The sequence below is a fragment of the Chroicocephalus ridibundus genome, chromosome 2 (genome assembly GCF_963924245.1).
Source record: "Chroicocephalus ridibundus chromosome 2, bChrRid1.1, whole genome shotgun sequence".
NCBI classification, from domain to species: domain Eukaryota; kingdom Metazoa; phylum Chordata; class Aves; order Charadriiformes; family Laridae; genus Chroicocephalus; species Chroicocephalus ridibundus.
The window spans coordinates 167,872,671-167,885,747 of NC_086285.1; the positions used below are offsets into that span (position 1 = coordinate 167,872,671).

General features: G+C 52.1%; 1 protein-coding gene across 4 annotated transcripts in view; it reads left to right on the forward strand.

Annotated features, from left to right (window-relative positions):
- RHPN1 (rhophilin Rho GTPase binding protein 1) overlaps window positions 1-13,077 on the forward strand; it is a 32,708-nt gene that overhangs the window by 17,535 nt on the left and 2,096 nt on the right. For 2 of the 4 annotated variants that reach the window (XM_063327649.1, XM_063327650.1), the window contains exons 4-14: window positions 1,980-2,073; window positions 2,443-2,520; window positions 3,520-3,644; window positions 3,970-4,136; window positions 4,688-4,875; window positions 5,036-5,192; window positions 7,291-7,410; window positions 9,628-9,822; window positions 10,113-10,189; window positions 11,423-11,569; window positions 12,815-12,973. In XM_063327649.1, the coding sequence (XP_063183719.1) occupies window positions 1,980-2,073; window positions 2,443-2,520; window positions 3,520-3,644; window positions 3,970-4,136; window positions 4,688-4,875; window positions 5,036-5,192; window positions 7,291-7,410; window positions 9,628-9,822; window positions 10,113-10,189; window positions 11,423-11,569; window positions 12,815-12,973 (1,507 nt within the window). The remainder of the gene's footprint in view (window positions 1-1,979; window positions 2,074-2,442; window positions 2,521-3,519; window positions 3,645-3,969; window positions 4,137-4,687; window positions 4,876-5,035; window positions 5,193-7,290; window positions 7,411-9,627; window positions 9,823-10,112; window positions 10,190-11,422; window positions 11,570-12,814; window positions 12,974-13,077) is intronic. The other 2 variants (XM_063327651.1, XM_063327653.1) reach the window with 2 other exon arrangements.

Genomic DNA, 13,077 nt, shown 5'->3' on the forward strand with positions numbered 1-13,077 from the left:
GTTTATTGTGAGGGTGGTAAAACACTGGCCCAGGTGGCCCAGAGAGGTGGTAGAAGCCCCATCCCTGGAAACATTCCAGGCCAGGTTGGACAGGGCTCTGAGCAACCTGGTCTAGTTGAAGATGTCCCTGCTCATGGCAGGGGGTTGGACTTGATGGGCTTTAAAGGTCCCTTCCAACCCACACTATTCTATGATTCTGCGTCCATCCACGCGCTTTTCCCAGCGCATGGTCCTCCTTGGAGAAGGATTGCTGTGCTGCTGGGGACAGAGAGAGGTGCAAAGACCAGGAGAGCATCAGTGACTCCATCCTGCAGGTTCTTGCAAGGATATTAAATGTAGGACCAGGATGATCCAGGTGCAGGATTGCGTTAGAGTCATGAGGTCTCCTATGTGTAGAAAGCCAAGGGAGCCCATATCTCTACCACCCTTGGGTATTTGCTGCACTTAGAGGGTCTGTTGCAGTCTCTGAATATAATCCTGGATGTTGGTCCTTCTTCTTCTGTGCTAGAAGTAGGGATGCATGCCACATTTCCCGTGTTGCATGCATCCTCCCCAAATTCTTCCCTATCAGGGATGCTCAGCTTTTCCAAGGCGCCGCTTGTTTGCTCTGGTTTAAAAAGAAAACAGCATCAGCAGCAACCCCAAAACCCTGCCCAGGCCAAACAAAAGCCTCTTTGTTTGCTCTAGGCATTGGATTCAAGCGGAAATCTTGTTAAGGAAGGAGCGATAATGGCTTTTCTGCAGTAATTATAGCTCTTGATGCTGTTTATTCAGTATGAACAGATGAAAATGTGGGTGCAACCTCCCTGCCCCGCTCCCCATGTTTTTGCAACTTTCTTTGCCTCTTTTCTTCCCTGGACTAATGAGTGATGTGCTAACAAGTTATCAGCAGTCTCTGGAGGTAACGAGAGGGGGCTCTTGTGCAAACTTGGGCTGGCGAGGGCTTCATCCTGCCCAACCCGCTTCCCATTTCTCACTCTGCCAAACCCTTCTCATCTCTTTAAACCCTATAAACCAGACCCTTGGGAGGCCAAGGTCTGGGGATGCCATAACGTGGCTTGGTGCCAGGGTTGGGGACATCCCTGAGGGATAGGTGGGTATTGGGGAAGACTTTTGTGGAGCTGATGTGAGCTGTGCGTACCAGCACAGGTTCCCATTCCCCATCTCTGGATACAGGAGTTGAACAACGGGTCCAGCTCTGGGGCGCTTTGCAAAGCAGCAACACTGTAATTTTCTGTGTGCTCCAGGCTCTGCTGCTTAGACAGGCCATTACTTCTTGGCAGCAGAAAACTGAAAAAGCCATTAAATCCCCCAAAAGATGGTCCTTCCTGGCTCTCATCCTGCAGCGTTTCTTCCTCGGTGCTGCACAACTGCCCTGTTTCAATGTTGAAACACAAACCACTCCCCAACTGGGTGTTCCCAGAGTCGTCGTCACCTTCAGCATTTTACAATATCAAATGGGCTCTGCGATAAGAGCTATTATTAGACAACTGCTTTTAATAGAGGTAGGAAATTTCAATATCAGGTGCAGGGGTACAGCCCAAGCAAGTCCTTATCAGCGCCGAAGCCCAGATTAGCATGTAGAAGTGGGTGAATCCATGACCTGTGCTCCCATCACGCCCGGTTCCCGAGGGCTGGTAATTAAAGCAGCTTCGTTGTTGAAGTTGATTTGGGCACTATTGTACTTGTTACAGAGAGAAAAGCAGAAGCTGGATGAATAAGGCTGATGGTTTCACATTCTTTTCATATCATATATGAAATATATGATATGAAAAATATATTCTGTTTTCTGCATGCCTCTGCTCTCACACTGCCGTTCCAAATATAACATTGGGAATTTTTGTTGACATAATACGAACGTTGCTGTGCAGAGTCGGGTCCTCTTCTACGTTTACCCTTTAATAGGAGCAGCAGAAGCCCAGGGCAAAGAGCTGCTTCATTTTAATCCCTCCAAGGCTTTTAAACCAACCACCAAATAGGTTGCTGTCTTCTTCTAGTGAGTCCATCAGCGTCCCCATGATCCCTTTGGGCCTGAAGGAGACGAAGGAGCTGGATTTGCTGGTACCGCTAAAGGTGAGCATCGAGGTTTCATTCGCTTGATGCAATGTATGACGATGGAGGGAAGTGACCGTTTACTTTGGGTACGATTGGGTGCTGTAGAGGAGATGCTGCAGCAGCTGCAGAAAGTTTTCTATTTTAGAACAGCTGCAAAAAACTAGATTTATGGGGAGGAGCTGAACTTAAAACACAGCAAAGTGGGAGATGAGGGTCTGGAGAGCAAGAGCCAGGCAGGGGAGGAGATGGCTTTCCCTGGCACAGGTTTTCTTGCAGAGAGAGCTTGCAAACTCTCTATACAGAATTGCTGAAAGTCATCCTTTAAATCTTGAATATCTATTCCCAAGGGTGACTCAGGTCATTTTTTTCTCTTGTTTCCCCATCCAGGATCTCATCAGTGAGCACTATGGAGAGGAGGGTGTCTTGTTTGAAAAGGAAATCAAAGAGTTCATGGAGCTACGGCAGGTCGGTGTCCCTTGAGTTGCAAATTCTTTCTTTGGCTTGTTCAGAAACGCTCTCTGGAGGTGTCCCATTTTGCTCCAGGGTCCCCCCAGCCTTTCTCCAAACTGCACCCTTACCCTTGTGTCTTGGGGTGAAGGATTCCCGCACTAGAGCTCCTCAGTGCTTAGTTCATAGGTTACAAAATATTACAGACCATTCAGCAATTGTTTTCTTTCCCCATCCTTTAACGCTGCACTAACCTAGAACTGAATAGCAATAAAAGTTATAATGCAATCCATTACTTGTTTATGAATATTAGTTCACCCCCAGCGAGGCTAAATGACCGCTAGCGCTTGGAGAAGAGGAAATATAAAACAAAGGTGGCACAAAACAAATTCACCTGGCAAAGGTGAATTTTCATAAGTAACTTCAGGTTTTGCCTTGCTGTGAAGCTTTGATCTGGGAGAGCGGAAAGAAAGAGGCTTGCTCAAGCCCTTGTGAAGGGCCTGATCCTGCTCTTCAGGCTGTGGGAGGGGGAGCCCTGCAAAGCCAGAAGCTGGGAAAAGCCCTGTGGTTACAACTAGGCGTTAGGAGAGCTCTGACCCTCCTCCCTGTGTCAGGTCAAAAGCTCAAGGGCTCTTTTATTAAGAGCAAAAAATCCTATTTCTTCCCTAGTATTTATTGCAACAGACTTTGCCTGAATTTCCCTCTTAAAAAAATAATAATCCCATCTTGGCTTAGGCAAGTGTTACCATCAGGTTGGTTCCCAGGCTGCTGGCTCTGGATTTGGGTACCCCAGCACTGAACTTGTGCCGGGGGACCGCCTCCTGCTGCTGCGCAGCCTCTCATGCACTATTGATCTAATCCTATTGATCATATCGATCTGATCCTATTGATCTAATAACTGAGGTGGAGTTTCTCTCCCCTGGGCTGGCCAGCATGTGGAGCTCTGTAAATCTGACATTTTCTTCCTGCTTCCTCCCCTCTCTTCCCACCCACACGTCTCCTCTCCCATCCCCACAGGCGATGCGCACCCCAAGCCGCAACGAAGCTGGGCTTGAGCTCTTGATGGAATATTACAACCAGCTCTACTTCCTTGACAGCCGTTTCTTCCCTCCCACCAAAAGCCTGGGTGTCTTCTTCCACTGGTTGGTGCAGCTTTCCCCATCCCACCCGGGGCATCATGAGTGGGGAGGGAGCCAGAGCCAAGCCTCCACAATGGGATCACTGCCTCGGCAGCAAAGCTGGTGTTGGTGGATGCAGAGAGCTGGGTTTTCCTTTTGTTCTGGGCTTGCTGTTGCCCTAGGCGAGTTGGTTAGGGGAGGCAGGGGAAAGTGTGTGCCCCGTGGGGATGAGCCATTGTCGCAATGGTGGCTGCGAGCCCACACAGAGTGCTGAGAACCCTCCAGGTTCCTCCTGCATCTGTGGGCAAGTACTCGGGGATGGGCAGCTGTTGACTCTTTCCTTCGCCAGGTACGACTCCCTGACGGGGGTCCCGTCCCACCAGCGAGCACTGGCCTTCGAGAAGGGCAGTGTGCTCTTCAACATCGGAGCCCTGCACACCCAGATCGGAGCGCGGCAGGACCGCGCATCCCTGCCGGGCCTCAACCAGGCCATCGATGCCTTTCAGAAGGCGGCCGGTATGTGGGTTTCTCCATTCCCCAGCTCCCCATGGGCATGCAGGCAGCATTTCCACAGGGTGGGAATAATCCTCATGAGTGCAAGAAGGGGAGGGAGCAGTTGTGCAAAGAGGGATGGTGCCAGGACATCTCCAAGAGACCATGAAACAAGCACAAGTTGGCCCCACACTGCTTCTGTCAGTTATGAAGACAAGCTGGGATGACCTAACAGCCACCCAAAGGGCTCTCTCCTGCCACATGGCTGTAGGGGTGTCCCAGCTGGGGAGAGGAGAGATGCTGATCCGTCTGCGAGCAGCCGGAAAAAAAGGGACCTTGGGACTGTGATGACCCAGGGCTTTGGAGAAGAAAGCTGTGGGCACAAGGATGGTTTAGGTAACAAGGAAGGGACCCGCAACATTTTTACCCACTGGTTATGGTGGGATGTTTGATGTGTGAGCTGCATTGGTGGCTCTTCTCCTCCTGTGCCGCCAGTGGGGAAACCTCCATGGTCAGAAAGCCTGATCCTCCTGCTTACAAGCCCAGCTGCTACCAAGAGCTTCTGCCTCACACAGGTGCCTTTAACTACTTGAAGGAAAACTTCTCCAACGCTCCCAGCCTGGATATGAGCGCTGCTTCCTTGAACATGCTGGTGCGATTGATGGTTGCCCAGGTCCAGGAGTGCGTCTTTGAGAAGATGACCTTGCTGTGCACTCAGCATGACTTCCTCTCCCGGCTGCAGCTTGCCCAGGAGGCAGCAAGGGTGAGCACCTCAGGGAGGAGAGGACTCAGTGGGACTGCCACTACTGGAGAGGCTTCTTCTGTGGTCAGCAGAACCCCCCAGGAGAGGACAGCCTGCTGTCACTGTCTCCTGATGGATGTCCAACATCCCAACCCGTGACTTGTCTCTTGACACCCCACAGGTAGAAGACGTCTACTCGCTGGTGCACCAGACGATGACCCAGGCCCACGTGAAGGATTACGTTCCCTTCTCTTGGACCACCATGGTCCACGTCAAGTCGGAGCATTTCAAAGCCCTCTCCCATTACTTCGCTGCCATTGCTCTCTGCGACTGCCCCGGTGAGTGTTAGAGCCTGGAAACAGCTCCCTGCTCAGCCAAGTGCTGGCTCTGCGTAGTAGCCTGGTATTTGGGAGGGAATGCAAAAAAGAGGTGAAGGGACACATGCACAGGGTAAAGGGATACAAAACCTAAAGTTTTTGGGATGCTCTGAGCTGTTGATCTCACATATTGACTCAGCGATTCATGCACAGGGCAGATTTCTCCTATATTTCTGGTTTGCAAAGCCCTTCCAAGAAGGTGAGCAAAAAGGTGCTGTAGGGATATCACCTGCTGTCCCTTTTGGGACTGGGTGGGTAAATGGGGGGATCAGCTGCCTGCTGACCACACGTGTGCTGGTGTCTTTGGCCGGGCATCCTCCCAAGGCACCCTGGTCCATGTGGCTGGCCAGCGAGGAGTTAAAAAAATAAAAATAAAATGAGAAAAATTCTGTTCTGGGCTACTCAAATTTAATTGCCAGCCTCGTGGCCAGCTGCTCTGGGCATCCCAGGGTGGTGGGGTGCTGGCAGCAGAGTACACGTGGCTGTGCCGGATCCAGGCTTACATGGTTCCGGGGAGCCAGCTGGAGCGTGGACGTGGGATGCAACCCATGATCTCCATCTGTGCCATCACCGACAAGTGATTTCGGGTCAGGCTGAGGATCTGCAGGCGGGCAGGCGATGCATGCTGTGACCTGTGGTGCTGACCCATCACTTGGTGGGGTGGCTGAGGACAGGCTGAGGGACTTCTTGGGGGATGGCTGCCGAAAGCAGTGTCGTGCCAATGATGGCAATGTCTGCCAGACTGTCCCAGCATCCTCCCCCGCTCCGGAATCTGCCTAAAATCTTGCTGCCGGGCTTGTGCTGTGTGGGTGTTGCAGAAGCAGGATTGAGCAAGGAGAGTTGCTGGGGCAGAGACGTGAAAAAGTGGGGTGCTGTGGGGCTGGAGCAGACAGAAAAGGGAGAGGATGATGATGGGGCTGGGTTTGCATGAGGTTGCAAAGGACAGGGCAAACCTCTCCCCTAAAATTTTTAGGCTGTTTGCCTGTCCTGGTAACCTTAGGTGCTGGGGGAAACACAAATCTGCAGGAGATCCCTAATTTGGGGGTTTAGGTTGGTTTTTTTCCATTCCATCTAGAGCACGCTGTTGAGATCTTACGTGCTCACTCACTGCCTCTCCAAGCATACCCTGACCCCGTTGTTCCAAGTAACAACTATTTTGCTTCCGTAACCAGCTGGAGGTAAACTCCTTACGCTGCAGTTTAATCCTCCCAGGGATGCAGGCATGGAGAGGGTTGGCGTGGGGAAAGCCAGCCCTGTAGCTGCTGGTTTCCAGACCACTGTGTGCCTTTGCTGGGTGTGCTCACCAGGCTTTGGAATTTACTTCCGTCTGGACCAGCAGGTGTACAAGGTTCCCTAGAGCCCTTTGGGTTGCTTCCTATTGCACCCTGTGCCCAGGAGAGGAGGTTCCATGCATCCCTGAGTTCCCTGTGAGCCAAAGGGGATTAGGATCAGCTTTGGTTGGAAATAGGGGCATAAAAATCACATGTACCAACAAATCACCCCAGCACCGTGCTTGGAGTGCCTGTGCAAGCTGTATCCATCTCAGTTTCTCCATTGAAGGACCCCCACGGTTGCACCACCAGTTCTCTGCCCATGCAGGGGTCCCAGGCACAGCAAGGAGGGCTCAGCTCCCAAATTACACTTTAATCTGCCCATCTCTTGTGCTTTAGTTGTTGTCTGACTTGGATCCATGTCACTAACCTCCAGAGGGGAAAACCCAGGGATCTTGATTTCCAATCCTACTTCCAGTCCAGATCAAAGGAGGGAAGGAGGCAAAAGAGTCAGGTACTTGTGCTGTGCACTGGACAAATTCTGCACTTGGTTTCAAAGCCTAGTAGAGCCTTGAATGTGATAACTCATCCCTCTCTATCAGTGATGGCTTGGTCGCCATTGCAGGCTGTGGTTGGGTGAGAGGAAGCTGCTGCTGAAGTTATAAGGGCCACCTGAGCATGGATGTGGCTTCCTGGTCCCCTTGTCCCCACCACTATTGGGGGTCCATGTGGCTAAGCAGCACCCTGACTTCTCTCTAAGCCCATCCCCACCCAAATTTTTCACACAGCGGCATCCGATGCCGAACTGCCAGAGCAGGAGAAGGCTTTTATCCAGTTCCATGTCACCATGCCAGAGGGACCATCTCTCCGCATCCTCCTGCAGGACCCCGAGGAGAGGAGGAAGCTGGGTAAGTGCATCCATGGGGCAAAGCCCCCAGTTCTTGTGATGAAAGCTCGATGCACAGACAGTGAGCCCCACCATAACCCTACCCATGTAGGCATGGTCTCCACGAAGGAATGTGATGAGCTGTTGGGGGATCTCTCCATGCAAAGACACCTTTTTTGGGACTTTCTTTGGAAAGAACCTCTCCTGGGAAGGCAGAAAAGTGTCACAGTTCCCTATTAGGGTGTCGAGGACCAACTCATGGTGCTTGCACTTACCTGTCCAGCTGAGTTTGACAGTAAAACCTCAGATGCCAAGGTGTCCTGTGCCAGGTGATGTCATCTAACTCAGCATGGAGAAATCTGTAGGGGCACCAAGATCCTGGAAGCTCCTTGGCTTGGGCTTGCTGCTGACTTGGCTCGATGACAAGAAGACGCAGCAGATGCCAGGGGGTGGCTTTTTTAGCTGCATCAAAAGTCTTGGGAGACGAGAGCTTCCTCCCATGCGGATTTTCAGCTTCAGGGGAAAAACAGAGCGTTGCTTATTCAGCTGAAGTCGTGTTTTGGCAGCCCCTCCCCAACAAGGCTGCAACAAGAGCAAGCTCAGCGCCCTGATTTTGGGGTGTTGTCTCCTGTTTGCCTCCCCCATAAGCTGTCTCCTGGTGTTCTTTCCCCTCATTGCACACATGTGAAAGGAGACAGGTCCCACCAGGAATGAGTTTGTCATGTCACCGACCCCAGCAAAGTCCTCCTGACTGCTCAGCCAGATTTTACTGCTGGGGATGGAGGACGTGCATGAGAAGACTCCTTACATGAACCCCCAAACCAGAGCGTTATGGTAACACCACCCCAATACCCTCAGCTGCTGTCTGGTTTCCCGGTTTGCGTCAACCCAGCTCTCAGCTCTGCCTGCTCTTTTTTTGGGGGGACGGGCTCCGTTCAATGTCCACTGGTGAAAAATGAATGCGCAGATGCCAGCCTCAGCTCTGGTTTTGGTTACAGGAAACGAAGAAACTTGCATCATTAAAATCATCTTCCCAAAAGGATATTTTTTCCCCCTTCCCTTGTCTCCTAGTCTTATTACGTTTTATCATACACAGTATATTCCACCACCTTCAACAGAGTGGAGCCAAAATCTTGCACAACTTCCATGCTCAACTTCTATTCCCAGTGATCTCTCTAAAATAGCAGGAGTTGATAATATTCAATAAAACATAGTTTCTTTCTTGTCCGTGGATGGAGCTGGCTGTGAATGCTTTGATAAAATATGATTGATTGCATTTGATACAATTACTTTGGAGAGTCACTTCTTCTCTGGTTTCCATCCAGCCTCGATATTTCTGCGACTTGTCATGGGGAAAAGCAAAGGTCTTCAGGCCACTGGCTGTGGTTCTCATAAGCCTGAAGCAAATTCCGACCATCTCCCTGGGTTATGTTGCCACCGTGTGTCCTAAAACTGGAAATGCTACAGGCACACGTGTTTCTATGATACGTGTGTGCGTGTATATACATGTATATATATAGCTTTTTCGGTAGTTTAGCATTGGATACGGGTATCTTGGTTGCAGTCTCTCGCAAAGGAGATGTTTGCATTGATATCTGTGGGTTATCGTGATTTCGTCTCTTCTGGCCATTTTTCGGCCGCTCCGTTTTCGCAAGGATGGAAACACGTTGAAGGCAAGTTGAGAGGAGCAAAGCAAGAGCAGGTGCTGAAGAGGGTGGACAGCAGGACCTGGAGGGCAAGGAGAAGGCTTTGCTTAACCTAGAAAAGAGGGAGATGTGTTGCATCTTCCTGAAGCTAAAAGGCTGTCACCAGGAGGACCGGGCTCAATTGTCCTCTGTGTCCCCCACTGTGGGGCCACAATGCGATGGAGAGAAGTTAATTTGTGGAGGAGATTGAGGTTAAGCGTTAGGAGGTGTAACGTGGTGGCGGCTCCTTTGCCGGCAGTTTTTGGGAACATCTGCCAGCTCTGCTGCCGGCGCCGGGGGAGTGAAGTAGGTCACCCTTCAAGGTCCCTTCCCAGCCCTACATCGGGGGCTCGAGCTGACGGCTGGGACCTACTCCATTTAGCGCACGTTGAACGCCTGTCAGGCTGCGAACGTGACTGGGCTGTCCCTGAGTCACGTCGGGTGACACAGCCGCAGAGGCTGCTGTCATCCGTGGGCAGCCGAGTGAACAGAGAGGGAACAGCGGCGGGGCTGCTCCACTCTGCTCGGGCTGCGATCTCTCTGCTCCCTTGCAGGCAAAGCTCATCTGAAGAAAGCCATCATGAAGCACGAGGAAGCCATGAGGATCCACGGCTTGTGCAAGATCCTGCGGAAGATGGATATCCTCCAGGAGGTCCTCTCCTTTGCCCACAAACGCTCGCTGAGCAAATATTCAGAAATCGACCATGAGGAGGACTTCTTTGAAACAGGAGATGCCCCGGACATTCACCGTAAGTGTTTCTTTGGGTGTGCAGCTGGAGAGGGGGTTTGTGGCAGGTTGCATGGGGTGGGCAAACTCCACGGTGAGTTTGTGGCATGTCGCTGTGGACCAGAGCTCCCTGCACAGTGGTGGAGCATCACGGGTGGGAGTGGGGGCTCCAGGCTGCGTGTCTGGCAACTGCCTGAGCAGGTCCCAGCTCTTATGGGTCACACCATCCCTTCTCGGGGGGCGTGATGTAGAGGCAGCACCTGCTGCAACTACCTGACCCTGGCATATGTGCTTTTCTCTCCATACCACTAGCCAAAACACTCCAGAAACCAGAGATAAAATCCCCCAACTTCTCCCAGGTGAAGGTGACCGACCTCTTCCACAGGCTGGTACGTACAGCTATGGGATGGAGGTTGCCCCAAGGGAGCAGACGCCTCTTCCTCCTCCCCTGCATGCTCTGCTTGCCTGGTTTCCTTCCTCCCCGCAGCCTCTTCTCCCTCTCCCGGTGCAGCTGCTGTGCTCACAGGCGGTTTTCCAGGGAGGATGAGTTGCCTCCTTGCAGGCAGGGACCCGTGCAGGAGGAGGGATGGGAGGGCGCAGATCCGTCTCTGCAAGACCTAAATGGGTCGTGAAGCTCCTCTGGTGCATGGGAGAGTGGGCACAGGCGTTTTGGGTGGGCTTTACCTGGGAAGGACTGAAGGGACCCTTTAGAGGAAGCTTTTTAGGGGAGCAGAGCAGGATGGTGCCAGCTGAGAGGCACCAGGAAAATCTCAGCGGACCTTTATCTCTATCCTCTTCAGGTTTACAGGGTCCCGGGGAGCAGGACTGAGCTTTGGGGCTGCTGTGGGACCTGGCTGTGCTGTCCCTGTCCCCCAGACACCCCAAGGGTTGCATAGCACCCCAGGGAGAGGTTGGGCATCTCTGCTTTTAAACAGCCTCAGGGCAGGCAGGTATATCCTGCTCCTGAGGGAAAAGAAAAGTAGGAAAAAGACATGGAAATAGGAAATATCTGGGGGGGATCTGACCCTGAAGACCCTGTCCCACCACCTCGCACCCTGCTGCTGGACCACACCAGCCAGGCTGCATCGCCTAGAGCCAGGCAACGGTGACAAACCCTCCTTGGGTGATGGGTTGTTTTTTATTCCTGAAAGGGGGAATTAAGGAGCCAGCTCTTTCCACCAGAGCTTTCTGTTCTGTTTGCTCCAGGATTGTAGTGTCTAAACTCATGCCAGCTCACTGACTGTACCGAGACCTCCTCCTCCTGCCTTGCAGGAGCCGGGCAGTGCCAGGAGGATGTCCAGAGCTAAGCACTGGGCAGAGGGTTGGAGCAGAGACCTCCTGAAGTCATTCCCAACCTGCACAAGACTGCTGCTGCTGCTCATAAAGCTAGCGGCTGACATGGACTTTTAAGCACCTCTAGCTTTGTACTGCATCAATCGGTGGTTTTGGGCATGCAGGCAGGGTAAAACGCTGGTCAGGCTCAAAATCACATCCTTAAAGAAATGCAAAAGCCTTTCTTGCCCTGCCTGCTCCCCATCAGTGGGTGTTTTGCAAGGTTGCACATCGCCAGAGAGTTGTTCTTGCACCGAAAGGTGCTTTCCATGTTTCTGCCTTCCCCCTAGGGGCCCCTTTCGGTTTTCTCAGCCAAAAACAAGTGGTACCCAGTGCGGAGAGTCCACCTGATGAGAGGAGAGAATGGTTTTGGGTTCACGCTGCGAGGAGACTCCCCCGTCCTCATTGCTGGTGTCATCCCGGGGGGCTGCGCTGCTGTGAGTACCCCCAGCTCTTGCTGTCCCCATGGGGATGCTGGAAGTGAGGTGTGAGGGGTTGCCTCGAGGGGTACCAGGTGGGTTTAGGTCTTAACACTCAGTTGGTAACTACATCAGTGTGCTCAGGTGGAGACTCATCCCTGCCAGATCTCAGCCCAGGGCTTGCAGATGGGTGTCATGAAAGAATTGAGATTTTTTTTTTTTTGGTAGGAGGCAGCTAAGGCAAAAAATATGGATGTTAGCTCAGTTTTCAGCTGCTGGCAGCCTCTCGTTGGCAAGCAGCCAGCTCCTTTCTCCCCCATTTTGGGACGTGACAGTGGATGGAACAAGGTGGCAAGTCGGAAACGTGAGTTATCTTAGTGAAAACTCACTGTGTAGGCTTTCTGATGGATTAGGGGCAATTTTGTTTTCCAGCAGAAGCTTTCTGGAGCATCCTGGTGGGACACCCAAAAGGTCTCCCCCCTCCCTCAGCATCAACCCTGCCATTCAGAGCTCAGCATCTCTGTAATAACACGCTCCTTAGCAGCAGAATCACATCCCTTTTTGGGAGACTAAAATCTTCTTAAAGGCCACATATCTGGACCACAGTTGTGTCCCTTGGGCTACTAATATTCATTGCTCTCATCTGGGGTGGGATTGGTCTCCAGATAGACACCAAAATGTGGGTGTCCATGTGTGGATGAGTTTCTAAACCTCCATTGCAGTGGGTCCAGCATGTCCTGGCTGGGTTGTTCCTAGCTCTGATGCTGTCCCCACAGCCCCGAGCTGGCATGTTCTGTCCTTCAAGCATGTCAAAAGCCTTGTTGGTGCCTTGATGGATGAAAGGTGTGCAAAGAACCTTGCTGAGCCTGCTCTGCTTTCTCAGGGATCAAGGCTTGCAGGCAATATTTTTTATATGTTTTTCTGGAGACCTGCAATGTTTAACCTTTATTGAATGGTCAGAGCTGGATGCAAAAGCCAATGGGCTGGGAGTTTAGAGCATGCTGGATGTCATGTGTGGCCATCTCCAGCAGCTGCAGAGGAAATCCTTAGTCTGTAGAGCATCCCACTTTTCTGTGCATGCTGCAAAGCAGATGTAAAATCTTTAGGATGATGAAGGCATTGGCTGTGCCGTGCTGTAGGTAGAGGGTGGACTCCCTGTGGCCCGGATCTCTGCAGGTCTTTGGGATAGGTTGGACACTGAGCAGACCTCATGCAGCAGCATCCCTGAGCTCAAATACGGGTATCTTCTGTCTTCCTCCGCAGGAAGCCGGCCTGAAGGAGGGAGACTACATCATCTCGGTGAACGGCAAGGACTGCAAGTGGTCTAAGCACGCCGAGGTGGTGCAGCTGCTGAAGAGCACTGGGGAGGAGGGAGTGGAGATTGGTGTGATAACCCTGCAGGGCTCAGAGGGACCGAAAGCCGTAAGTCATGTCCCAGCCATTAGGTGGGAAATCACAGAAGAGGTTCCCCAGTGTCTTGCTCCCAGGCTGGAGGTGCAGGGGTGAAGCCGGGCATCACATCTGCA